This window comes from Wolffia australiana, chromosome 8, assembly GCF_029677425.1.
Source record: "Wolffia australiana isolate 7733 chromosome 8, ASM2967742v1".
NCBI classification, from domain to species: Eukaryota; Viridiplantae; Streptophyta; class Magnoliopsida; order Alismatales; family Araceae; genus Wolffia; species Wolffia australiana.
The window spans coordinates 7,588,439-7,616,149 of record NC_135842.1 but is presented as its reverse complement, the minus strand read 5'-3'; the positions used below and the strand labels follow the sequence as shown (position 1 = coordinate 7,616,149).

At 42.2% G+C, this 27,711-nt stretch overlaps 4 protein-coding genes and 1 long non-coding RNA gene across 7 annotated transcripts; 4 read left to right on the top strand and 1 right to left on the bottom strand.

The window, feature by feature from the left end:
- Window positions 1-1,573: 1,573 nt before the first annotated feature.
- LOC144706452 (uncharacterized) lies at window positions 1,574-5,277 on the top strand. 2 transcript variants are annotated; one of them, XM_078579411.1, is made up of 6 exons: window positions 1,574-2,125; window positions 2,208-2,422; window positions 3,407-3,653; window positions 3,735-3,820; window positions 3,899-3,990; window positions 5,029-5,277. In XM_078579411.1, the coding sequence occupies exons 1-6, from the start codon at window positions 1,811-1,813 to the stop codon at window positions 5,259-5,261; spliced, it is 1,188 nt and encodes a 395-aa protein (XP_078435537.1). In that variant the 5' UTR covers window positions 1,574-1,810; the 3' UTR covers window positions 5,262-5,277. The 2 variants fall into 2 exon arrangements, with proteins under 2 accessions (XP_078435537.1, XP_078435536.1); XM_078579410.1 differs by having other exon boundaries at window positions 1,575-2,125; window positions 2,205-2,422.
- Window positions 5,278-6,911: 1,634 nt separating this feature from the next.
- Window positions 6,912-10,268, top strand: LOC144706451 (uncharacterized). Its single transcript, XM_078579409.1, has 9 exons — window positions 6,912-7,138; window positions 7,358-7,488; window positions 7,591-7,676; window positions 7,844-7,938; window positions 8,703-8,799; window positions 9,298-9,412; window positions 9,490-9,644; window positions 9,710-9,835; window positions 9,922-10,268. Exons 1-9 carry the CDS (start codon window positions 6,957-6,959, stop codon window positions 10,129-10,131), a joined length of 1,197 nt encoding a protein of 398 aa, XP_078435535.1. The 5' UTR covers window positions 6,912-6,956; the 3' UTR covers window positions 10,132-10,268.
- Window positions 10,269-12,665: 2,397 nt separating this feature from the next.
- On the bottom strand, window positions 12,666-14,518 carry LOC144707011 (uncharacterized). Its single transcript, XR_013582381.1, has 2 exons — window positions 13,091-14,518; window positions 12,666-13,007 (listed from the first exon to the last, which is right to left on the bottom strand). It is a non-coding gene; the product is annotated as an uncharacterized LOC144707011 (long non-coding RNA).
- A 4,792-nt stretch (window positions 14,519-19,310) lies between these two features.
- Window positions 19,311-24,738, top strand: RECQI1 (RECQ helicase l1). 2 transcript variants are annotated; one of them, XM_078579587.1, is made up of 10 exons: window positions 19,311-19,560; window positions 19,664-19,965; window positions 20,443-20,706; window positions 21,167-21,330; window positions 21,590-21,686; window positions 21,775-21,818; window positions 21,920-22,034; window positions 22,874-23,227; window positions 24,147-24,371; window positions 24,429-24,738. In XM_078579587.1, exons 1-10 carry the CDS (start codon window positions 19,449-19,451, stop codon window positions 24,537-24,539), a joined length of 1,788 nt encoding a protein of 595 aa, XP_078435713.1. In that variant the 5' UTR covers window positions 19,311-19,448; the 3' UTR covers window positions 24,540-24,738. The 2 variants fall into 2 exon arrangements, with proteins under 2 accessions (XP_078435713.1, XP_078435714.1); XM_078579588.1 differs by having other exon boundaries at window positions 19,319-19,560; window positions 21,757-21,818.
- Window positions 24,739-26,005: 1,267 nt separating this feature from the next.
- On the top strand, window positions 26,006-27,242 carry LOC144706590 (Calcium-dependent phosphotriesterase superfamily protein). The gene has a single exon (XM_078579589.1). It carries the CDS (start codon window positions 26,048-26,050, stop codon window positions 26,999-27,001), a length of 954 nt encoding a protein of 317 aa, XP_078435715.1. The 5' UTR covers window positions 26,006-26,047; the 3' UTR covers window positions 27,002-27,242.
- Window positions 27,243-27,711: the final 469 nt, after the last annotated feature.

Genomic DNA, 27,711 nt, shown 5'->3' with positions numbered 1-27,711 from the left:
GAGTTTTACATTTTTAAATCGGAACAAACTACCTTTTGTGGTGGTTGAGACATTGAGTCTTATCTGTTAGAGTTTCCAAATGGGTGCCTCTGTCCAAATGCATTTTACCATGTCTCACTCCTCGCCTACCAAACTTGGGCCCCATCGCCTTTTTTAGTGATCCGCAATGGTAGTTTTTCTTCTTTCTTATTTACTAATCAAGTTGGGGCAAGATTAGCTACTTCTTATTCTCCCTATCTGATAAATACAATTTTATGTGACAAATAATTTTTAATTTCATAATTGACTTCAATAAAAAATTATAATGACTTGATCTCTCCAACTACAAGCTAGATAGGATGAGCAGGGGTTGTCTCCATAAGGGTAATGATTAATAGATGGTTTACATTGAAAAAAAGACGTTATGGAATCATTAGTTTCATGACGCCTATGTTTAGGTAAATTGACGAAATCCATGACCTTGCTAGTAATTTTGCCATGTTCGCAATGTACACCACCAATTTCCTCTCATTATTCTTGTAAAATATGCTTCATGGTAAACAACAGTGCATTAAAACAGTTTCAGGTCTATTTTATGGGTTGGGACTATTTTTAGGTTTCATGGATATTTTATTAAATTTCAACGAGTCTTTCGATATGGACGGATACCTACCAACACACAATATGTTAAATTTGAATTAAAGATTGGACGACACACATTGCATAAACAAATATTTTTAATATTCATTTCCAAAATCAATGTGCACTACTAAAATTTTATCATTATTTGGGTAAAAGATACAATATGTTAAAAAGAAATGCGTTAAAACAATTTTAGGTATATTTTTTGTTTGCTGGGATACTTTTAAGGTGTAATTTTGGATATTCCAAACATCCAAAAAACATGAGTTTCTTGATGTGGACGGAAATCTACCAATAAACAATGTGCTTTATAAAAATATTAAAAAATATAGATGGCTGACGATTCATGGAAAAACATTTTAATATTGATTTCCAAAATCACGGGTAGTTATTGGTCACAGTCACACGTCTCTCACGGAGTTTTTGACATGAGCTTATACACATAATAAATGTCACCCATTTAATAAAAAAGAATGAGTGAGTTTCTACGTGTATTATATTTCAGCGCCCACCAATTGGATGAAAATCAAGGACCGCATTAAGAAATTCCCTCTCTAACAATGAGGAAAAACTGTTTGTCATTAATGTAAATATCATTAAAAAACAAAAAATATGCTGCAGATTTTTAGATTTTCTTTTGGCGCAAATACCGGTTTTATAATTACAGTTTGTACTGGCTGTCCACGTGTCGCCTCGCGAGTGGTTGCCTCCCAGAGTTTCCGCGTACTCGGGTTGGCCGTTCGAGTTGACCAAAAAGTTTATATCGCAAATAAAAAGACCTAAAGGTTTAAAAATTAAAACTAAGTGGTTAAGCAGAAGCGGTTTGAGCGTTATATTCACAAATAAAAAAATAGAGGTTCGAAAGCGAAATTGGTTATGCGAGTAAATAAAAAGCGCTATAGGGCTGAAAGCATATTGAGAGGTTAATCTATAAGGCGAGGGAAATAGAAAATGAAAAAGGAAGAAAGAAAAAAAAAAAAAAAAAAGAAGAAGAGGAGAGAAGACGGGAGGTGGGAAAGAAACAGAGCGCCTTGTTCTTCTCCGTTCAGATCCGAAAGGGCGGGGAAAGGCAGTAGCCAAAACCCTAATCTCATCCGCCTTATCAGAAATTCGTCGATCTTGAAGGCCGTTCAAGCGGTTGATTCTGCTCGAAGAACGTCGTTGATTTCTTCTTTGATTTTTTTCGGAGATGGCGGGCTCCGTCTCGTCGTCTTCCGCCCGCAATCTTGGAGTTGGCCGGTTTTATAGCCCTCCACATCTGAGAAGGCAGCTCGAGCTCTTGCAACAGCAAGAGAAGGTTCAAAAGTCGGGGAAGACGAGGCAGAAGGCTCAAGAATTGGAGTCTCGCGAAGTGGAGAGCAGAGTCGAGTCTGACGATTCTTCTTCCAAGCCGTCCATGTCTGCATCGCCTTCTCCTCCTCCGACGCCGCCTCCCCCGCCCGGTAACTTGGATCGATTCTTGCAGTCTACCACCCCCGTTGTTCCTGCCCTTTATCCCGCAAAGGTCAGAATAAATTTTTATTTTGGGTCGAAATTTTGTGATTTGTGATCGTCGGTTAAATTTTTTTCTGATGTGAATGCAGCAGGTGAATGCGAGGAGTAGGAGGAATGGGGAGACGAGTGATTCCCAGCCATATTTCTTTCTCGGGGATCTTTGGGAGTCGTTCAAGGAGTGGAGTGCTTATGGGGCTGGTGTACCCGTTACTTTGAACGGAACTGATAGTGTTGTTCAATACTATGTTCCGTATCTCTCGGGGATTCAGCTGTATGCCGAGCCGCCTCGTATTCGTTCGGGATCGAGGTTTGTGGGATCATATGTTAATTTTATTGAAATCAGAGATATTCTCAGTTACAGTTTGTCTTGCATTTCCCAATTGGATGCGCGAATCGTCGAGAAATTCATTCTTGGGCGGTATTTACAAAATCTTGAGCAGAACTTGAGATCTTTTCTTATTTTCCCTGCATAGTTTACCCTCGAATGATACTTATTTGGGTCGTTGCCTTATTTCTTTGTTGTGTCACTTTACGGTTATCTTGCATCTGTAGTATTGAAGTATTTTCAAAAATATCTCAAGTCTGGAATATCTCTCTCGAATAGCCAAAACTCAAATCAAGATTTATTTCCAGGCTTAATAAAAATGATTAAGATTCTCATTTGTTGGAAAATTGAAGTCCCTGCTCTGAGGAAAGCAAGAGGAGAACATTCAATTTTTATTATTTATTACTACGAAAGTGGCTCCTAGAAAATCTGCTTCTTGCCAGTGCTAATAATAAAGGACTTGTTGATGAAGAAAAACTAATGGGATAGGAAGATCGAAGGGTGGAAATGTACTATTTTTTTTCTCTCTGGGTTAAGTGTTTCAGTATATTTTTATATTCTCTTATTTACTGTACTAATTGCACAAGAAAAAAAAAACTCATAGGAAATCAAACCTTGTGGGTTTTAAGTTTTTCTTTTTTATGGTTTTATGTTTTTGGTATCCCTTTCACGCGCAACTTAATTACTATCATATTAATTAAAAAAAACTGAGTCGTTTAAACTAGTGGTTTGTTATATTTTGCTCTACCACTTTATTTATCAAACTACATCCGTCAAACGAAACCTGATATCATAAATGGTCTCCTCACAGTCGAAGCACTCAAACATAATTCAATGGTGACATTGGCTAAATAACATCATTTACTGGAATATCTTTACGAAGACCATATTATAATAAATTATTATTACATAAATTTTATTGTGGAACATCATCAAACATGCTTTTGTTGGTGGGCATACAAGCAGGCATCCGAGCGGCGAGATTGTAGTAGATTCATTCAGAGAGGCAAGCATTGGAGCGAGTGGCAGCTTGGAAGCAGCTGCACAGCAGATAACCGAGAGACTTAGCAGCGTTTCCACGGCTGATAAGCCGCTTGCCGCTCAAGAAGGATCGTCGGGTGACAGCAGCGAGGCACGCAACTCACCGGGTGCACTCGTATTCGAGTACCTGGAGAGGGATCCTCCATATGGCAGGGAGCCACTTGCCGACAAGGTTACTCTCGCAAGTCGCATTTTTTATAAGTACACTTGGATTTATCCAAAATTGAGATAGATATTTGTTGTCGGGGTCCAGATCTCGGTACTTGCCAGCAGGTTTCCGGAGCTGAAGAGTTTCAGGAGCAGCGATCTTCTGCCATCAAGTTGGTTGTCCGTTGCGTGGTAAAGGAATCAACGTGTTTCTCTCTCTTGAACGCACTAGCGAGAAAGAAGCTCAGATTCTAATGGTCTTTGGCGCAGGTATCCTATATACAGGATACCCACTGGCCCCACTCTGCGGGACTTGGACGCCTGCTTCCTGACCTTCCACACCCTCTCCACGCCCTCCAAAGGTTCATATCTCTTTCTCTGTCATCATCTCTTACTCTCTCCATGGATCTCTCTCCTTATCCTTGACCCTCTCTCTGTATCTATATAACTCTATTTCTTTCACTCTCCCTCTCTCTATCTCTCCATTTCACTCTCTCTCCTCCCCTATCTCTGTTTCTCTCTCCATCGATCTCTCTCCTTATCTCTGACTCTCTCTCCATCGATCTATCTGCTTATCTCTGACTCTCTCTCTGCATCTATATATCTCTATTTCTTTCACTCTCCCTTTATATATCTCTCCATCTCTCTCTCTCTCTCACTCCATCTCTCTATCTCTCACTATCTCCTCCTCTCTGACACCCTCTCTCTATTTCTATCTATATATTTCTCTGTATCCACTCCCTCTTTCTCTCTCTCTCTCACTTTCTCTTCCTCTCTCACACCCTCTCTCTATTTCTATCTATATATTTCTTTGTATCCACTCCCTCTTTCTCTCTCTCTCTCTCACTTTCTCTTCCTCTCTCACACCCCTCTCTATTTCTATCTATATATTTCTGTGTATCTACTCTCTCTTTCTCTTTTCTCCCTATCTCTCTCTCTCACTCTATTCCTCTATATCTGTTTTTATCTATATGTTTCTCTCTCTTTCATACTTCCTCTCTATTTATATCTTTATATTTCTCTCTCTCTTTCTGACTTTCTTTCTCTATACGTTTATCTATCTCTATATATTTATCCATCTTTATCTCTCTCTCATTCTGACTCTCTTTCTCTATACAATTATCTATCTCTATCTATCTCTATCCATCTCTCTCTCTCTCTCTCATTCTGACTATCTTTCTCTTAACATATATTTATCTCTTTCTCTCTCTGTCTATCTATGCATCTATCCTTCTATCTTGTTTTCTCTCTCTCTCTCTCTCTCTCTCTCTCTCTCTCTCTCTCTCTCTCTCTCTCTCCATCTCTGTCGCACTCTCTACCTCTCTCTCTCACTCACAAACACACACAATCTTATAATCAGAGGAAATATTTATCAAAGGATGTGGGTGTTGTTTGGGCAGATGTGGAGGTGGGGCAAGGAAAGGGGGGGAAGACGCTTGCGCTGACGAGCTTTGGGTTGGCGTCGTACAAGTTGAAGGGCTCGATATGGATGCCCAACGGGGCCCAGGAGAAGCTGCAAGCCAGCGCCCTCTTACAGGCCGCCGAGACCTGGCTGCGCCGCCTGCAAGTCGACCACCCCGACTTCTCCTTCTTCTTCTCCCACAGCGGCCCCGGCCCTTCCTCCCGGAGATAGCGCCCTTCGATTTCCTTCCCCTGTCTTACTAGGCCGGGCCAGGCCAGGCCGTTACAGGAAATTGGAACTGTGTATGGTGATGGTGCTAACATCCTGATTCCTTAGTCATGATCCCGTGTTTTTTAAATATATTTACGGGTGAAATTCCTTTGCCATTGTCCCTTGCTTCCTTTGTTCCCCTGGATCTAGTATTAATCTTTGCTTGTGCGCACTTGCACTGTGGTTGTGCGGTACGGCGCAAATTTTTTAACTGAACGTTGCCCAACTTTTGGGTCATGTACATTCTATTTGCTTGCCCGTCACAGTTGACTTCTTCAAGATGATGGTTGGTTTGTGATAAGGTCCAAGAACAAAACAGTTCAAATAGGCTCTCCTTGTACCAGCGAGAATCAAATATGGGAATTTGGATCAAGAACCAAGTGAATGTAATAAAGTTCCACCAGAGGTGGTATGCATACAATTGAAGAAATGAAAAATGAGCGAACCAGGATTTCTCGATCCCCCTGGACGCAGGCCTCCCTTGCTTCACAGCCTTTCCCGTGTGCTGACGGGCCTCGAGGACTTCTTTGAAGATATGACTTGTTTTTGTGGGCTGCTTCAGGCCTTTATTTATAGGTTTGTTGACCCTATTAATGTCCACTGGCTGAAGTGGCATGGCCAGTGTGGTTAAGCCTGTCTTTTATATTTTCTTAAAAAGTATTTATATTTTTGTATCATCGGATCTAAGCAGGAGCGAGCCAAGAGGGAAAACTGAGTGGGAGCCTAAAGTCTGAGAGGGAAAGCTGAGTGAAAGCCAAGAGGGAAAGTCAAACGGTTCATAAGATAATCTGTTTTTTCATCTGGGACTGGACGGAACGGGATGGTACGTGGACAAAAATATTTGGAACATGACGAGTCTGGGAGGGATGGTTCTGACTTCTGAGGATCCTCTAAAAGCTGGGACGTGGGACTATAGTTCAGGGACGCGGACGGGACGATTTTTTCGTCCCGTGGGACGGAAAAACCGTCCGTCCGCAGATCTCGAACGATGGACGGACAGATGTGGACGAAAAACAACCGGATTCACATCCGACGGTTGAGATCTCGCCACGTGGCCTCGCTATGACAATTTGCATCAAGGTCCCTGTATGTTTTCGCGCATGCAAACTGAAGCCGCTCAGAATTAATTGTAGATATCTCCATTTGCATTCTCTCCTCCATATTTCCCTTAAAAACTTAAAAATATATATATTAATATATTAAAAATATAAAATGGTTTTTTCGTCCGGGACAAATTTCGGGACGAAAATTTGTCCTGGGAGGACTGGACGGGACAAAAAACCGTCCCGGTATGATTGGACGGGACGGTTTTTTTATCGTTGGACGAAAAACTATCCCCTCCTTCGTCCCTGAACTTACTCTGGAAGTCGGACAGGACGAAATTTGTCTCGTCCCGTCCATCGTCCCGGTCCGGGACGATCTGGAACTATACGCGGGACAAGACGATCATCGTCCCGTCCCGGATGACAGTGTAGACGTGCACTATAGACGGAGCAAAGACGGACGACGTATTGGACGGACGGAACGGGACGTAACGGCATTTCCATCCGTCGTCCGTCAGGAAGGACGTTTAATATTAATATTTAATAAAGCACAGGGTCAATTGGAGATGATAACGTCTATTGGAGGAAGGGAGGGAAGAGTGCAAGCCAAGCCATGGAGAGGATGTTATCGAGAGTCGCGCTCTCTCTGAAGCCTTCTCCGATTCAGGAGCTCTCTCACTTGGCGCAGAGGTGCGGGGCCATCAATCTTGCGGAGGGCTTCCCTGACTTTCCCGCCCCCGTCGAGATCAAGAATGCCGCCGTTTCCGCCATCAACGACGATTTCAACCAGTACAGGTCTTTTCAAATTGCTTGATATTGTTTTTTTGCTCCGTCTTCGTTGATAAATTGTGCTCAATTTGTGCTCCTTGATAAATTGTGCTCAATTTTTCATCAAATTTGACTGCCCTTGAAGAAAAACGATGGGGCTCTGTTATTGAATTTGTTTATTTCTTTGGTCGTATGTTTTCTTTTTTATCTCTGTCGCGGTTTTTGAAATTTTTTTATTCTTCTCAGGCATGTGCTGGGGATTTGTGACAAGCTGTCGAAGATGATGAAGGAGAACCATGGCCTTGATTTTGACCCTCTTACTGATGTAGCTATTTGTTGCGGGCAGACTGAGGCTTTTGCCGCTGCAGTTTTTGCGAGTACGTAATTCTTTTGTTTTTTTTCTTTTTGGTTTGTTGAAGAATAAATATATTTTCCTGTCGTAAATATACTTTTTTCATTAATTTTCGTCTGCCAAACAGCAATCAGCCCCGGAGACGAAGTTGTGTTGTTTGATCCGTGCTATGAGACATACGAAACATGTATTGCCATGGCTGGAGGGATCCCTGTAAGAAAATCTTTTTTACGCTGAAATAGGACGAATAAACGTTTGGTGTCATTTTGTGTGTAAATAATCGTAAAAAAATTTGTGGATATGCATTCTGTTTGATAATTTGCTGCCGGGTGCTTCGATTATTTTGACTTACATTATGATCTTTTATGGGAAAATTATAGGTTTACGTGCCACTGGATCCGCCTCGCTGGGATTTGGACGAGGACAAACTCATGCAATGTATAACACCAAGAACAAAGGCAATTGTTTTGAACAGGTCGCTATTGATTTTCGTGATCCCTCTCTTTTCGGAGTGTAACGTAACGTGGGATCGTGTGTGATAGATAATGTCCCATAAAATATATTCATCTCATCATTTGTGCTCAATAAATTGCACTGAGGTAATTTTTAAAATATTTTTGACATCAATTTTTTTACCGAAGACATGCTACACTTGTTAACGACTGGCAACTACAACGATCATTTGCAGGGTGATTTCTTTATCGGAACAAAAAATTTACCTTTCCCCCCAGATATAACTATGTTATTCGCTTCCATCTAACCTCCTTTTTTTTTTGAAGAAAATCTAACCTCCTATTTTTTAATTTCAAATAATTATTTGTTTTTTTTTAAGAAAAAATAATTATTTGTTACGCGAGCATTTGGTTTGGAAGAATGAATATTATGTTGGTCATGCTGGCATTGTGGTCGGTTTGCTAAGTTTTGAGCGGAAGATTATTTCTATTTGTTAAGATCCTTGCTAATTATTTACTCCTCAAAAAAATTCAAGAGCTCGGATTTTACCCTTCCTCTTATTTTCCGCTTAGACTTGCTAATTCCATCATTTTCTCATATTATTTATCGGTCATGTTCGACGGCATCTTCACTTAAGCAGTGATGAAAACAATGTGTCCCATTCGTGGATAAGCTTGCAAAGTATTATTTAATATCGAATGCCATTTCTCTGGTATATTTAAGATTCCCACTCGTTCGTGTTTTGATCTCGAGTTTGTATCATCATACTAATAGATGCTGACACAGTCCACACAATCCAACCGGCAAAGTCTTCTCAACAGATGAACTCAGAGCAATCGCGAAAGTTTGCTGCAGCATGGATTGCCTTGCAATAACAGATGAAGTATGCATTCCTGGCCCCCATAAAAATTCAACATGATTGAAAACTCATTAAGCAATGATATGAGTAAAATTATACTTGAAAATAATTATTTCTTATTAATTTGGTTTTTATGGAAGATTTTATGGTTAACTTTTGGAAAGTATGATATTAAATAGAGGAGTTTTACGTCAGCGTTTTTGTGGGCAAAATTACTTAGTGGCACCGTTTTCCTCAGTGCCACACTGTTACATTCTATATAGTTATGACTCTGACATCTTTACCTTTGGCCATAGACCTCCTTTAATTTGAATTTTGGATTGATTTAACTTGTCTGTTTTAAACCTGAACCGAATAAGAAGAAAGGAAAGAATATGATAGAAATTACTCAAATATCATTTCTAAAGTTCTCATTGTAACATAATATAAGTATCAACTTATACCTTTTCTAACTATAATTTGAAGAACTGAAGAACAGAAGATATTTCTACACACGTTTAATGCTCTTTTTTCTACTCTTAGGTATATGAGTTTATATTATTCGAAGACAATAAACATTCTTCAATTGCGTCTTTTCCGGGGATGCAAGAACGAACAATCATCACATCATCCTTGTCCAAAACATTTTCTGTCACCGGTAAACTTTGTTGTTCATCCTTTTCTTGAGAAACTTCAACTTTCTTGCTCATTTCAGAATTATTCTTACAATTTAAGGATGGAGAATTGGCTGGGCCATCGCACCTTCCCTCATTGCGTCGGCCATCAGGAACATACACGTCAAACTGACTGATTCAGCCCCTGCTCCCTTCCAGGAAGCCGCGTTGACCGCCCTGAGCAGTCAACCTCAATACTTTGACTCTCTGATAAAAGTCAGCACCTCAAAACCTTGACCAGGTCAACTCTCTCTCCATTGACCGTCCCCTCTTCTTGGCAGGACTACGAGGCCAGGAGAGACCAACTCATCAAAGCACTCGTAGAGTTCGGCTTCGAAGTCAACTTCAAGCCTCTCGGCTCCTTCTTTGTGTTTGCTGAGCTTCCCACTTGGTGGGCGTCGTCAGACGTGAGGCTTTCGTCTCAACAATTGCGTTGGTTATCTCACACTCTCTCTCTCTCTCACTGGTTTAGTCGGTTTAATCACGACTACAGGTGGATTTTGTGGAGGCTCTGATCAAAAAGGCCGGGATCGCCGCCGTGCCTGGGTGTGGATTCTTCCACGGGCCTGCTGATGGCGGGCAACACCAGAGAAGGTACGTCAGGTTTGCCTTCTGCAAGAGCGCCGCCACCCTCATCGCCGCCGCGGAGAGGATGAGTAAGCTCGTCATGGCGAAGGACGGGATTCTGTCCAGAGGCTATTAGACACGGCCAGGAACCATATTCAGTGGAAGAGGGGGTCAAAAATTTTGCCCAGGTCCAATTTTTCTTAGAAATGAAAACTCCTAAGTTAATATTTGGAAACTACACTTTTATATTTAATATCCCATAAAACTTCATTTCTTACTAGCATCAGGTTGACCATGGCTCCGGATGGTCTTCCTTATTTTCTTTCAAAAAAAAAAATGATTTGGTCATTATCACTATCATCATGGATATCAGAGAGAAGAAGACCGAGTCAACGGTGAATCTGCAGGCCCTTCATTCTCTCTCTATATATATATATCTATTTGGGTTGTTTTATGGGCGATTTTGAGGGGCGGATTTAGAAAGAGAGGTGTAGGCCCCAGGGGGGATGAGATGGCAGGTGGGTCCGGGGGTGTGGGTTCCATGGTGGAAGCACCGCCGTGGGCCGCGGCGAGAGCCGGCGGCGGGGCGGCGGGGTGCTTGGGCGAGTTGCTGCGTACAATGCCTACGCCGTTGAAGGCAGGCTTAAGTCCGCCGCCCGCCGTAGCCTCTGCTGGATGAAACTCAAGTGCATCGTCCTCGTTGGCCGATGATGATGATGACGATGATGATGATATCCCCCCCCCCACACTGTCATCTCTCTCTCTTCTTCTCTTTCTTCCTCTCTCTCGTCCATTGTGGATGCTACGGTTCAAATAAATCAAATCTCGTGATTTTCTGAGGAAGATTGCTCTGTTTATATCTATCTGTATACATGCATTTATCTCTCTGTCTTACTGTCTGAATTTTACTATCGTTCTATCTAACTAGTTGTCTATCTAGACCCGTCTACTCTTCTATCTATGCATATATATTATCTTTCTATCTCTCTGTGTGTCCATCAATCTATCTGTATGTATATGTATTCAAGTATTGCCCTGACTAGTTGTCTTTGTAGTTCTATCTCGTCTTCTATCCATAGATCTTTATCTTTCTATTTTTCAGTGTATCCATGAATATATCTGTCTGTGTATGTCTTTCTATTTCTATTTCTATCATGTCTATATCTCTCTATCGCTCTCTGTCTCTCTATCTCTCTCTATCGTTCTCTATCTCGTGATCTCTCTCAATCTCTTTCTGTCTCCCTCGCAGTCTCTCTCTATCCCTCTATCAATCTCTCTATCTCTCTCAATCTCTTTCTGTCTCCCTTGCGGTCTCTCTCTATCCCTCTATCAATCTCTCTATCTCTCTCAATCTCTTTCCGTCTCCCTTGCGGTCTCTCTCTATCCCTCTATCAATCTCTCTATCTCTCTCAATCTCTTTCTGTCTCTCTCCCAATTTCTCTCTATCCCTCTATCAATCTCTCTATCTCTCTCAATCTCTCTATCTCTCTCAGTCTCTTTCTGTCTCTCTCCCAATCTCTCTTTATCCCTCTATCAATCTCTCTATCTCTCTCAATCTCTTTATGTCTCTCTCTCTATCCCTCTATCAATCTCTCAATCTCTTTCAGTCTCTCTTTCAATCTCTATCCCTCTATCAATCTCTCTATCTCTCTCAATCTCTTTCAGTCTCTCTCTCAACCTCTATCCCTCTATCATGTCTATATCTATCTGCATACATGCATTTATCTCTCTGTCTTACTGACCATCCATCAATCTGTGTTTGAATTTAAATATCATGCTATCTAACTAGTTGTCTATCTGGATCCATGTCCTCATCTATCCATTTATCTTTCTATTTCTTTCCGTATCCATCAATCTATCCATGAATCTACTCGTCCGTTTATGTATTCTAGTAATGCTCTATCTAACTAGTCTACCTATAGTTATCTCCTCTTGTATCTATCCATATATTTATCTTTCTGTCCCTCTGTGTATCCCCATAACTAGTTGTCTTTCTATAGTTATCTCCCCTTCAATCTATAAAACTATTTATATTTATATCTCTCCGTCTATCCATGAATCTATCTCTCTGTGTATGAATTTAAGTATCCCTCTATCTAACTAGTGGGCTATCTAGATCCATTTCCTCATTTATCTATACATCTATTCATATTTCTATCCATCAATCTATCTATCTGTCTGTCTTTGTGTTTAAATATCTCTCTCTAACTAGTTGTCTTTCTCTGTCTATTTTAGAATCTATCCGTCTGCGTGTATTTAAGAATCACTCTATCTAACTTGTCTATCTGTATCTATCTTCTCTTCTATCTCTACATCTATTCATATTTCTATCTCTCTGTCTATCCATGAATCTATCCGTCTGTGAATGTATCTACATCTATCGCCTATTCTATCTATAAATATATTTAAGTATTTCTCTGTCTAACGAGTTGTATAACTACATCTATCTCCTCTTCTATATATATATATATATTTATCCAGTTTAAGCATATATCTGCGTTATCAGATTTAAGGTTTGTTGCCACAAATTCTGAGAAAGAAAGAGACACTTCGAAACATAATTATTAAATCTCAAGTGGCTGTTTTCATATTTTATCTTTCATTTTGCTCATAGAAAAAATTGAACTGCTCAGTATGATTAAAGTTAAAAGTGAAAGTCAAAGTAAAATAGGCAACGCATAAATAAAATAGATCCGTATTATTAAACTCGTGATTCTGAATTCCAGACTGATTACTTCATCAACGTCGCTTAAATAATTAGTTTTTAAACTTCAGTTTTCCAGAGCCCTATTAATCACCATTGCCTAGATGGGTCAGGCAATAATAGTTGACAAACACAAAACTGCAAGTTTTCTCATTATCATGATCCTTTTTGTTAGATCGTGATTGTTGGAGAATTGATGTCGGACTTCATCGGGGACGTCGTCCGGTTGGACCCGAGTATGATGGCTCGGCACCGATAAGTGATGATGGTATCGAACATCGATGGTGTCGTCGTCCGATGGATAAACCCTGACGAGTCGATGTAACCATAATGCAAAAATGAATATCCTATGTGTCGTACGTGCAGGCTCCAACTCAAGGGAGGCGCCTACCTCCAAGCTAGGACGGGATTTCCGGTGACGGCGACGGTGGCCTCTCGAACCTCGTCGGAGCGACGAAGGCGTCTACGGCTGAACGGAGTCAATCTATAGGGCTCGCACGTAATGGACGGTCTCGTCCGTACCAGTAAGACACTCAAATATCGTAATTTCTCTCAATTTGCCTCTCTCACCTACCTAGCCCAAGCGTGGTGGAGTCGAGACGAAAGTATACTGCAAAAGGTAAATAAACGAGCGTTAGGAGTGGATAGCGTACCTCGGCAGCGTGGCTCGCGGTGTAGAACTTTGTCAACATCGACAATGATTCGGAGCGGGTAGAGCAGAGAGACGCCAGAGAGCAGACGGCGGCTCGACGAGCAAGGGATGCTGGAGCTCCGATAAAGGACAAAGGAGGGATGGGTGGCAAGAACAGCGCACATTCTGGTTTGGCAGGCGCACCCAAGGTGGTGGGCGCGGTGAGGCCAGGAATTGTGCCGAGCAATAGCAGGCACCGCGTCTCACCGGCTCGGAGGCTCAGTGAGGTGTCAACATCAAGCGCGGCTCAGGCGCCCCAGGTTACCCGACCAATGCCCGAAGGGGGGCTCAGAGTCGGGCCTTCCAAACTTGGTTTTGATGGTGAGGTCCTTCAGGATCTCCTAGTGAGAGCTGGATAGCCCGAGAATGAGCCCACCCTCGTCAGAAACCCGTCGATGGCCGGTCTTCCTTCCTCGACTTGGCAGGCTCAAGGGGCCTGGTTCGATTGGTCAAGCCCCGCAACTTCAGAGACACGGTTGCCAGCCTCTCGCCTCCAATTCCGGGTCCTTGACTGCCAGATTCGCAAGCAAGAGGGCAGGGGGGTGGTTCCCGTCGATAGAGCAAGCTTGGGGGACACGGTGTCGACCGAGTACATCTTCTCCTCGTCGGTGATCATTAGGGACCTAGCGGACGCCCAAGGTGTCCTTTCCTCTTCCAAGAAACATCGAGATCGCAAATTGGTGCCCAAACGTTTTGGGGACAAACATTTGGCGCCGAAATCCCCGATCTCACCGTCGTTCGGATCAGTTCCGGCGTTCGCAGACGCTGAACGTGATTTCACCGGTTGTCGATGAAAGTTAACCGCCGTAAGTCGATCGTGGAGATTCTGGACCGATTCTGACAAACTGAGTTCTCCCCAGGGGCCATTAGTGGATTGGAGTGGGAAGACGACCCCAGTGGCCTTCTTCGTGGTCCAGTTCCTTCACAGCTTTCTTCTCCCTCTACTCCCCCTCCTTTGTTTTCTTCTCTAGAACAAGGGGGGAGACCAGAACAAGGACAACGATTCAACTTCCCTTTTTCTGGTTTGTCTAATTAGGGTGCCCCCTCTTCCCTTATAAAGGGGGAGGTCAAAATGGGCCCCTAATTTGGGTCAACAAAAGGGAAAGAAAGGGGTCCATTAAGGGGGCCCTTATATTGGACCTCCCCATTGCAAGGTAAAAGGGGAAATTAAGAATAAAAGAAAGAAGAGAAACAAGGAAGAAGGGCATAATGGAGGGGATCCAAAAATGACTAAGGATCCCTCCCCGTGACGATGATGAAGGAAGTACGGGACGTGTCGCGAATGAGATGAAAACACATGATGAGACGAGAAAACATAAAACATGAGAAAGAACAAAGAAACAAAACACGATAATTCAAGCAATTTCACCCGATCTTCGATGACATTGGCGGGCGGTGCGGACGACGTCGTCGATGATCTTCCATGGCATGCGCCATCAAGAAAGGCAAGGGAAACATATAGATACAGATATAGAGAGAGACTTGAGAAAAAGTGAGAGAGTTAGAGAGAGATAGAGAGTTGAGAAAGAGAGATAGAGATATATAAAGAGTTGAGAAAATAGATAGTTAGAGAAATAGAGATTGAAAGAGAGATAGAGATTTTGAGACACAGTTGATAAAGAGAGAGATATATAGAGAGAGAGTTGAAAAAAAGAGACGGAGGAGAAATGAAAATAGAGAAATAAAGATAGAGGGAGATAGAGAGAGACAGAGAGAGATAGAGAGACAGAGAGAGACAAAGAGAGAGATAGAAAGATATGATTATCTCAATTTTAGGGTTAAAATTTGTCGTTGGTGATTGAGATTAGTCAATAAAATATATTTGACCATTCTTGAAAATACTTAGTTAGTGATGAGTACGGATGGTCTCCACAGGGAACGATGATTAAGGAATTACTTTCTTAAACTAGTGATGATCAATGAGCGATCGACAAAAAGGCAATTCAAGGATATGAGCGAGTGATATCGATTAAGAAGTACTTAATTTATTTGTTAATTTAACTTAAATAAAAGAGTAAGTGGTTGTGACGGACACGATAATGAACGATGGTATGAACGAGGATAGTGGTTGGATATGGAATGGTACGATGGCAATGATGGAGAGATGAGAGAGTGGGGACGTAAGTAAGTGAAGTGATAAATGAAACGTTGATAAAAAAAACTATAACTATGATAACGATGATGTTGGGAGAGAAACAACGTAAGGCAAAGACACTTACCTTAGATCCTTACATTCCGCCAGGATCACAGCGATTTGCGAGTGCCGGTAAACTCAACCTCTTCTCTTTTGTCTCTTCCCACACACCCAAGACACCAAGAACACTCTTGATGGATCCCAAAACTCACTATCTTTCAATCGGTCCACAAAAGTAGGAAGCAAGTTCAAGATCAGAGGTATGGATAGACGGAGGAGGGGAAGATCAAAAGTTATGACCGTTGGAAGTTGAAGTAATCCTAATCTTTAATTTCTTCTCTCTCGACAACAATGTCATCGGTTTTGTGCCTGTTAAGAAGTCAAAGCACTTGGTATTTTGTGGCTTTTTGTATTCCGTGACTTTTCGTATTCTGTGGCTTTTCGTATTCCGTGACTTTTCGTATTCCGTGACTTTTCATATTCCGTGACTTTTTGTAATCCATGGCTTTTCGCATTCCGTGTACATAACAAAAGGACAAAAAATAAAGAAAAAATATCTTTCTCGACGCTGACATGGCGGCGCATCGGCGCGCTGCGTCACCCTATGCCATTAAAAAAACAAAAAATACTTAAATTTTCATATTAAATCAAATAAAAGCCCAAAAAATAAGTATAAATATATATTTTGACTCAGAAAAATCATATCTTTCCAAATTTAATATCAAAAGATTCCATAAAAATCATATTCTGTCTCAAAAGTTATATTCTTTTAGAATATATTGTTAGAAAAATCCTAAAAAATACGAAAAATTCACAAATTTGTTCTAAAAATATTTTATCATTTTAAGCGTGATAACATGCAAATATGAGTAATCTAATGCACAAAGAGACATAAATATAATAATATAAGGCACTAGAAATGCATGTTATCAAGATATAGAGAGACAGAGAGAGAGAGAGATAGAAAGATAGAGAGATAGAGAGATAGAGAGAGATAGAAAGATGGAGAGAAATAGAGAGAGATATAAAGATAGAGAGAAATAGAGAGAGATAGAGAGAGAGATAGAAAGATAGAGAGAGAGATTGAGAGAGAGATAGAAAGATAGAGAAAGAGAAAGATTGAGAGAGATTGATGGAGAGAGATTGAGAGATAGAAATATAGGGAGAAAGAGAGATTTCCAGAGATTGATAGAGAGGAGATTGATAGATAGGTAAAGAGGGATTGAGAGAGATTGATAGAGAGATAGAGAGAGAATAATTTAGAGAGATAAATAGAGAATGATATAGAGAGATAGAGCAAAAGATTGAGAGATATTGATAGAGAGGGATATATAGAGAGATACATAGAGAAGTAGAGAGATAAAGAGATATAGAGAGGGAGATATATATAGAGAGAGAGAGAGATTGAGAGAGAAAGATAGAGAGAGATAGAGGGAGAAAGATAGAGCGAGAGATAAAAAGAGATAGAGAGGGATATGGAGAGAGACACATAGAGAGATAGATATATATATATATAGAGCGATAGAGAGATAGAGAGATATAGAGCGATAGAGATAGAGAGATATTGAGAGTTAAGAAAAGAGGTCGAAAGAGATAGAAAGAGTGACATAGATGGATATATATATAGAGAGAAAGTGAGTGATAAATAGAGTTAAAGAGAGATAGAGGGAAATAGAGATTAAGAGATGGAGATACAGATGGATATAGAGAAAAAGAGAGATATTTAGAGAAAGGCACATATATAGACAACGAAATATATATATAGAGAGAGATATAGAGAGAAAGAGAAAGAGGTATAGAGAGAAAGAGAGAGAGAGAGAGAGAGAGAGAGAGAGAGAGAGATGGAGAGAAAGATAGAGATACAGATGGATATAGAGAGAAAGAGAGATAGAGAGAGAGAAAGAGATGGAGAGAAAGATAGAGATACAGATGGATATAGAGAGAAAGAGAGATAGAGAGAGAGAAAGAGATGGAGAGAAAGATGGAGATATAGATGGATATAGAGAGAATGAGAGAGATATATATGGAGAGAGAGAAAGAGAGAACTATACAGGGTAGGGAGAAATAGAGAGATTTATAGGGAGAAAGAGACAGAGAGGTATAGAGAGAAAGAAATATAGATAAAAAGATGGAGAGACATATGGATATAGAGGGAAAGAGAGAGAGATACAGAGATAAGGAGATAGAGAGAGATGGAGATATGGAGACATAAGAAGTGAAATGGAGATAGAGAGATAGAGATAGAGAGAGTTGGAGATATAGAGAGATACACAGTGAAATGGAGATAGAGAATAGAGTAAGACAGTAGAGATAGAGAGAGAGTTGGAGATATAGAGAGAGACAAAGTGAAATGGAGATAGAGAGATAGAGAGTTGGAGATATATAGAGGTACAGAGTAAAATGGGATAGAGAGATGGAGTTAGAGAGATAGAGAGATAGAGATAGGGGGAGAGAAAGTTGGAGATATAGAGAGAGACAGAGTGGAGATAGAGAGATAGAGATAGAGAGAGAGTTGGAGATATAATGCAGGGACATGGAGGGGATGAATTTTCATCCGTTGACGACAGAAATCATCCCGTCCAAGGGGTATGGACGAATTTGTGGACGAAAATTTGTCCAAGGGACGACTGGACGGGACAATTTTCATCCCACCGGACGAAAAAATCGTGCGTCCGGAAGACGGACACGATAGACGGACGAATGCTGGATGTGGAAAAAATAGGATAGTTGGATTAAATTGTCAAAATAATGTATGGATTTACAATCAAACTTGGAAAGGGCAATATTTAAGCCCTAATTAATAAAGAATATATTTAATCTTTATGCATGCCAGTCTCATCTTAAATAATTGAATTAAATTGGCAAAATAATGTATGGGTTTACAATCAAACTTGGAAAGGGCAATATTTGAGCCCTAATTAATAAAGAATATAATTAATCTTTATACATGCACTCTCATCTTATTAAATTATTTTTATTTTTTAAAATCCCCTGCAGTGAAATTAATATTTTAACATATAATTAGGGTAAACTAAAATATGCAGAATATCATTTTTATTTGGATTAAATTCTAAAAAATGTAATAAAATTATAGCGAAATGAAAAGATGTCATTACTTTACCCCTGCAGTGTAGTATTATTTTTATTACAAGCATAATTCCCAAACAAAATGCAGAAGCGGAACAGAAGCGGAACAGAAGCGAATGAAAAATATAGAGAGCAGAACGGATGCGAACATACCTCAACGTCGGGGAAGTGAACTCCAACGATGCGAACGGGCGCAGAGGGCGTCGGGAGCACGAAGGCTACCCGCCACCGAGCTGGTGGCTCTGGGGAGGGGTTGGAGGATCGCCCTGCGCCAGAGGGGGGTGGTCTTCTTCTTCCTTCCAAATTCCAACAGGACCAAAACTAAACCAGTAAACCTAGGTTTCTGGAGCGGGTTGACTCATGTTTCAAAATATTAAAAATCATTATATTAGATCTTTTCGTCCAGGACGAAGGACGGGACGGTTTTTAGCCTGGACAGGACGAAAAACCGTCCCGAGATTTTTGGACGGGACGGTTTTTTTACTGTTGGACGAAAGACCGTCCCGTCCTTTGTCCCTGAACTTACAACGGGACGAATTTCGTCCTGTCCCGTACTTTGTCCACGTCCGGGACGATCCGGAACTATACCTGGAGATATAGAGAGGTACAGAGTGAAATGGAGATAGAGAGAGAGTTGGAGATATGGAGAGGTACAGAGTGAAATGGAGATAGAGAGATAGAGAGAGTCACAGAGCGAGAGAGATAGAGAGAGAGATAAAGATCATTGAAAGTTTACGGGGTCCAAAATTTAGGGACCAAAATCCCAGTTCGGGTTCAAATACAAAGTTCTTTCATTTGTTCGTTGTTTTATCGGAGCTGGAACGAATTCCAGCAGAAATGACGAACGAATTGGAGGTAGAGAAGGCGCGGCTGCTTAGTTTAGCGTCCGATTTCGGCTTCGATGAGGACAATGCGCGGAAATGCTTAGACAATCTCGTTCGGCTATACGGTCCGACTGGCCTTCTCCGTCTATCATCCCCGAATTTCGCGTTAATTCCGCCACTAATCTTGTATTTTACGGAAGTTTCAATGTCATTATGGTGGCTTTGTAGGGGAGGATGGAAGGGATTTCATTACCGTTGAGCTCTGCGGCGATGATTTTCTCGCGGCTCTGGCTGACTCCGTTGCAGACGCGGAGGATTGGGACGATCTGCAGGTCATCGAGTCCGAGGCTTGCGCAGATTTCAGCGACATTCTTGAACGGGATGGAGAAACGACGCATTCCACCTTTGATGATGCATCTTTTGGGATCAGGAGAGGACCATCGACGTCGATGGATTATCCGGCAGAGGATGACTTGGACTTGCGAATCTTGAGTGACAAGAAGGCCGGGTCCAGCCGCGTAGATGATTCCGTAAGCATAAGTTTATCAGAAATTTCTTAAAAATTGTTTTTTTGCCTGAAATTGTAGTCCTTTCTTTCTGTTATTGACGGAATTCATGAAGATGTAAGAGCTGTATTTTGCCCATTCTTTGATTGTGCATCGCCAACCTGTCTTTTTTTCTGTAATTTGCAGTCTCTTTTCCTGTTCCCGATGCTTTTCAATGAACCACATGAACCGTATTTCGCCCATTTTTTTTAATGAGCATCGCCAGTCTGCCTGCTTTCTGTCGTTTGTAGTATCTTTTAATATTCCCGATGCATTTCATTGAAAACGTAAGAACTGTGTTTCGTCAATTTTTTTTGAAAATGCGACGTCGTTTTGCTTTTTCCATTCGTCTAGAAGCATGGGATCCGTCTCATGAATCAAATTTTAAATTAAGTTCATCAGGATTGATGGATTTCTGATCAAAATTTCCAGGTTATGGTAATTTCCTGTCTTCTTATTTAGGTGGATCGGAGAAGGAAAAGAAACCTGCCTATGAAATCCTCTGCCAGCAGCATAGCCACGGCTTCTAGCAAGTCCAATGAGGTCCAGAAAAGTTTAAGTTATGACGCTCTTCAGGGATTAGATGATATCGAAATGGCCAATGTTGTCATATTTGGGAACAAGAGGTTTCGGCCCCTTCAGCGTGAAGCCTGTTTGGCAGCGATGGAGAACACCGATTGCTTTGTTCTTCTACCAACGGGTGGCGGCAAAAGTTTATGTTACCAGGTCATCTCGCTGCAATGACAAATATGATTCTTCTGGCAGGCTACTCTATTCAAAATAAAGAGCTCATTGGAATTGCGCTTTAATTAAAGCGATTTTCTGTCTTATTTATCTTAAAAAAAAACCCAATTATACACTGATCGTGTTCAGTACTAATTTTTTTTTGAAGAAAGTTAGTGTTCAGTACTAATAATTCTTTTATGGTACATTTTAACATTATCTGAACACCATAGGTTCAAATTTCCTACTGAGATCTCAAACTCAAGTTTACCCACGTGTATTCATGCGGCATTAATTTTCAAGAGATGTTATCCGTGTTTCCCAAATCTGTGTATTTTGTTGTTGACATGAAGTGCTGAAGTTTTTTATTTGTTCGTTGAAAACTGATGAAATGGTGATATTTTATGCTTCGTATTCTTATTTTTTCTTCGCTCACTTTTATTTTCTTCTTTGCCTCGATCAGCTTCCAGCGACTCTTCACCCAGGGGTGTCTATCGTAGTTTGTCCCCTGCTTTCTCTTATCCAAGATCAGGTGGTCACGTTGAACTACAGGTTCGGGATTCCAGCCACGTTTCTAAGCTCACAACAAACAACTTCCCAGGCGTCTGCTGTACTTAGAGAACTGAGGTAGAGACCCCGAGCTATATCTCCCCAAGGCTTATTTGCATTTTGGAAGACTTCTTAATCACTCATGCGCGATTTCAGTATCATATTCTAAGTATTCCATCGATCTACCTTTGGAAAGAAAAGCTCTTTGCTTAATCGATAAACTGTACTTGTCACACCAGTTAGATGAACTTGATTTTTGACCCACACTGGTTCTTACTCTTTTAACTTTGGGAGGAGATAGAATTTCCTCCATTCTAAAATTTGCAATTAACTCCAGGAAAGATAGCCCATCCTGCAAACTCTTATATGTTACTCCTGAAAGGATCTCTGGGAGCCCATCGTTCATGGAAATCTTGAAGAGCCTGCACCAGAAGGTACTTGTTTTTCTGGTGGAGTCTGATATTTACTTTCTGTTTCCTTGCTAAATCGTTTCACAAGGGTCAGAAAATTGAACCATGGCAGGGTCGGCTAGCTAGATTTGTGATCGATGAAGCCCACTGCGTGAGGTGGTACTCTAATCACTAGCCTGTACGCTACATAATTATCGAATTGTGATTCATTGATTTCTTCGAATTTATTAAATTCTGTCCCACTTTCTTTTATTTAGCCAGTGGGGACATGATTTCCGCCCTGATTACCGAGAACTGGGATGCTTAAAACTTCACTTCCCTGGAATCCCCATCATGGCGTTGACTGCAACTGCCACACCACCAGTTCGAAAGGTAAGGTTCACATCCTTTATATGCATGATAAGGCCTTTTTTACCAGGCCCGTTAAAGCTTTTTCACTAGGCTCCAAATAATCCCCATTAAATGGTGATGCACTTTTAGAGAAATCAAACTTTCCTGACCTTGTGGTCCACGATCATTCATCTTTTTATCAGAGTTATCAGATTGACCATTCGATCTAGCCTTTATGTCCGATCAGAATTTTAGGTTGATCAAAGGTCCTATGAATCAAGATTGTCAGGTGGATCGATCATGGTCAGCTTGATTGATCATAAGTTTGAGCATGATCGACACAAATAAAAGATAATATCATTGAGAAAGAAACACGAGTTCTCTTGCACACTTTCTCTCTCTCTCGCTCTCTCACGCCTGTCACTTCATGCAACAAATGTTAAGTGGATGTAGGTTTGTATGAGAGAGATTAATCAGGCCTGCCATATGGCAGGAGTCAATTGGACCAGTTGGACAATGATCCGCCTTCTTGATCAGATCTGATTGATGGAACAAATCATTATCCAAGCGGTTCTGATCAATCAGATGGAATCAGTCGGATAATGATCTGGGGCGTTGGATTGCTCAAAACTGTGATCAATCCAATCTGATCTGATCGCTGACCCTAACCAGACTAAAATCATACTTTGCTAGCCATTTTTGTTGGACTTCACGTACCCACGGCAAACTAAACAAGACCTGCTCACCACGCCTAGGGATATCCTTTGACTTAGGCCAAAATTTCGTTTAGGTGAATTTTACTTAGTTAAAGAAACTTTTGAATGCCTTTTGACCAAGCGGAAGTCACTGCATAATCTAACGTGGGATGCTTTCTGCTGAAGGACATATTGTCCGCGTTGAGAATTCCACATGCCCTGGTTCTTGAAACAAGCTTTGACAGACCCAATCTCAAGTATCAAGTCTTACTAAAGAGCAAGGACCCGTTGAAACAGCTGGGGAAACTCCTGAATGCGCGTTTCACTGGGATGTGTGGAATTATTTACTGCCTCTCTAAGAATGAGTCGGTCAATGTCTCTTCCTACCTTAACGATCAATGCAACATCAAGGCAGCTTGCTACCATGCAGGCTTGGCTTCTCGCCAAAGGATAGCCGCACAGAAGAGATGGCATTCTGGAGAGATCAGCGTTGTCTGTGCCACAATTGCCTTTGGAATGGGCATAGATAAACCTGATGTGGTGAGTTTCCAGTTCTTTATTTTGTCTTCTCCCTTTTATTTTTATTTTAGTAAATCTATTTTCTCATCATAATTTCTCGTCCCCTTCTCTTCTCCTCTTCTTTTTAATCTAAAGTCTTGTGTTTACTTGATCATCTATAGTGGTTTGAGTTTCCCTTACTCAACATATTCTCATCGACTGTCGGAGTAATCATCCCCATCTCTCTCTCTCTCTGTGATATGAACCTCGATGTAGGTTTGTATCGGAAGGTGCGTAGAAGGCATGGCAAGGTAGAAGTTCGGGGGTAGAGAGGAGAAATAGGAATTATCGGAGAGGAGGTTGAACTGATGAGGCAGGGATCGTCTGGGGACAAGCCGCCTGAAGATGCAGTGAGGAAGAGACGATCACGAGGGACGAGGATCATAGAGGGAGACAACGGACCTAAGACATGGAGAGGGGAGACAAGAGACCGTACTTCATTTTTCTTGGCTGCCCTCCTAAAGAGAAGGGCATCCTTATTTAAAGGAAATACAGAATAGTCAAATGACTGAAATGCCCTTGTGGGCTAACACGACAAGACTACCCCTGGATAGGTTGAGGATCCTGTCAAGGATCCCATCACTCTCCATCCAAAATTTATGTTTTAATATAAGTTCACAATTGACTTTATTTTCCGAAAAAATATGTTAGATATTATGTTTTATCATCATAATTTCTATTCTAATCTCCCCACTGTTCCATTTTAACTTTGAATATTTTATCATATCCGTTCATTTCAGTCTCTCGTTTTCAACTTAATCTTTCATGGGCTGTCTGAGAAATCATTACTATCCCTCTCCCTCTCCAGACTAAATTTGCATTTGGGTTCAAGTGCCAGCTTCAGGAAAATGGTTTTCTCATTATTTTCATGTAAAAATTAATTTGGTTTGAATGATGACAGAGATTCGTCATCCATAACACGCTCTCTAAATCAATAGAGAGCTACTACCAGGAATCCGGGAGAGCAGGTAGGGATAACCTTCCTGCAACATGTATCATCTTGTATCAGAAGAAAGATTTCAGCCGCATTGTCTGTATGTTGAGGAGTGGAAAATCTTCACGAACGGTCAACTTCAATAACTCGATGGTGCAAGCGAAGAAAATGCAGGAGTATTGTGAACTCGAGGTACATTTCTTATGCTTTTTTCTAAATTAACTTTTTAACTAATTCAGTCTCTATCAGAGGGAGTGCCGCAGGCAAGCTCTCTTGGAGCACTTTGGCGAGCGCTTGGACTCGCGGCAGTGTAAATCTTCTCCAAATCGCTGTGACAACTGCGAGAAGGCTGTGAGATGATCGCTGTGGCTTATGGGTTTCCCTTCAGCCGCATAAAAGATGGATCAGAAGAAAACCAATCCTGCTTTGAGAGAGTATTACCAGCTGGCTGGATGTAAAAATAAAACAACTCTGAAAGCTAATTAGAGGTAAACGACGACTAGAATGTCTGAAAAAATTATTTTAATTTAATTATTTCATTATAACTTGTATCTCTAAACTGAATATATTTCTACCTCATTTTTTTGTAGAATTTGGATGCCCTTAGATTTATTGTCAATCATAGGATTCCAGTTACATATCCAGCATTTAAATGACTGTGAATACGACTGATGAAATGTTTTACTGTTTGGAGTATGTTCCCATAAAATGCATAAAACGCATGTAAGCATAAATTTTGTTGACTGGAGGGCAAAGAATTATTTTGCCCATACGAACTAACATGTTTCAAGAGCGCGTAGTCCTCAAGGGACAGTGAGATATATCGTTTTGCTAACAATTGTGGAGTTGAATCACTTGAATCACATTCCTCTGTTCCCGAGAGGTTTGCTCAGGTGGTGGTGGCTTCAGGTGATCAATAGAAACTTCATCTACGCCAAAGACACTTTCCATAATTTGATTTTCATCAAGGCTCTCCTGATATCATGGGAATGATTGTGAGAATTGAATGAAGAAAAATGAATCATGTGTAGTTGTCATCCGTCCAAAAAAACCTTCGTGTAATATGGTTGCGGAGCCGTACAAAGTAGAGATAAACTCGGAGAAGGGATTTATTGGCATTATTAGGCCATTCAAAAACTTCTTCTTTTTGGTCTCGGTCTCGGTCTATGTCTAGATAGATCACCCAGGTTCGGGTCCATAAGCAGTGACAATCGTCCTATGAAAACTCGCTTTCGCTACGGCTCTGGTGGATTCCCTTAACCAAGCCACTGCCTATGAGTCGCCGGCTCATTCTTCAACAGGCACACGGTCAGAGATCATATTCTCCTCCCACTGCTTGAGAGCTCGCGGTTTCATGTTCTATTTCACTCCCCCATGGGGTTCTTTTCACCTTTCCCTCATACTACTTTGGTCACCCAGGAGTATTTAGCCTTGCAAGGTGGTCCTTGCTGATTCACACGGGATTCCACGTGCCCCATGCTATGTCTCGGTCAAGGTATTGCTATTTCATCATTCACCATCTATTTATCTATCTATCTATCTATCTATCTATCTTAATAACTATGTATACATCTATGTATCCCTCTAAAAATCTATCTATCTTTATACTTCATAACAAGTGCGTCCAAATCGGTCCTCCTCCATCCGTCATCCGTCCAAGGACCCTTGAGAAAAGGAAACATCAGACATCAACTTAACTCCCAGTTGCACGTGGTCCAACTACTAAACCCCCCCCCCCCCCCCTCATTCCTCATTAACTCCCTCATCGATCCAGACCAACTCTCTCTGACTGTTATTAAATTCCGCGTTTATATGATTATTTCTCTCATTTGAAGTTCTAGCCCTTGGGAATCCAGCATTGCAGCGAGATGGCGACGGGCGGCGGGGCGAGGGGTCTGGGTGCGGTTCTCCTCTTGCTCTCCGCCGTGCCGGTGGCGCTGCTGCTGGCGCTGGAGCGGCGCAAGACGGGCGGCGGCTCGCTGGAGTACCGCAGCCTGGGCTGGGTCCGCGAGTCGCTCCAGTGGGACGCGGACTCGGCCCGATTCCTCGTCTCCACCTTCTTCGACGGCGGCGTCTCCGAGATCGCCCCCCAGCCGACCCCGGCTCGAGAGAAACCCTTTCTGCTGGACCCGGAGCTAGCCGGCAACTCCTCCCTCGGCATCGCCCTGGACCCGCCCCGGCGCCGCCTGCTCGTCGTCTACGGCGACCCCCTCCGCCACCGGTCCAGCCTCCTCGCCGCGTACGACCTCGCCTCGCGCCGCCGGCTCTTCCTCGCGCCGCTCGCCGGCGCCGCCTCCCTCGCCGACGACGTCGCCGTCGCCCCCGACGGCGCCGCCTTCGTCACCGACGCCGCCTCCCCCCGCATCTGGAAGCTCTCCCCCGCCGGCGCCCTCCTCTCCACCATCTCCAGCCCGCTCTTCCGTCCCCGTCCCGGACGGCTCCGCGACCTCGTCGGCCTCAACGGCGTCGTCCACCACCCGTCCGGCTTCCTCCTCGTCATCCACACCGGCGCCGGCGTCCTCTTCCGCGTCGACGTCGAAACCGAGGACGTCGCCGTCGTCCCCGTCGCCGGCGGCCCGCTACTCCTCGGCGACGGCCTCGCCCTGCTCTCCCCGTCCCGTCTCGTCGTCGCCGCCGGCGTCCCGTCCGCCCGGCTCGTGGAGTCGTCCGACGGCTGGGCCACGGCGGCGGTCACCCGGTCCTACTACGGCCCCCTCCACCGCATCGCCGCCTCCGCCGCCGTCAAGGACGGCCGCGTTTTCCTCCAGCATCTCCTCGGCGCCGGCTCCCACGTCATCACCGAGGCCACCTTCTCCCCATAACGTCATCCGTCATCTGACTGCTTCAAACTTTATCTACTATCCGTCATCCCCTTTTATTATGCAATTTCTTTCCTTGAAGGCGTTGTTACAAAACCGGCATTTCAAGTCGTCAATCGTCATCCAAAAGACGCTAACCGTCATCTGAATACGTTGGCCTTTATCCATTATCCGTCATCCTCTTTTATCAAGTAATTTTTTCCTTTCAAGGGGTTGTTATGAAACCAGCATTTCGAATCGTCAACCGTCATCCTAAAGACGTCAATCATCGTCTCAATACGTTGACCTTTATCCATTATCCGTCGTCCTTTTTATTATGTAATTTCTTTTATCCATTATCCGTCATCCTTTTTATTATGTAATTTCTTTCTTTGAAGGGTTTGTTATGAAGCCGGCATTTCAAGACGTCAACCCGTTATCCTAATGCTTTAACCAGCCTCCATTATCCTTTTTATGTAATTTCTTTTTGGAAGGTTTTGTTTTGAAAGTTTAATCTTCAGATGTCAATGTTCATACAAGATGTCAACCTTTATAAGGGTTTGACGGTCCCGGTCTGGTCTGGGTTTTTAGCAAAGACCTAAACCTCGCCTAAATTTCGGTCCACTTCTGGTCCATTCTTGGGTCCTGGTATTGTCAGGTGGACTCGTCAATGTCAAAGTCAAAGTAGAAAATTTATGTTCGTAGTAATGTGAAATATCTTCAATAGAAACTTC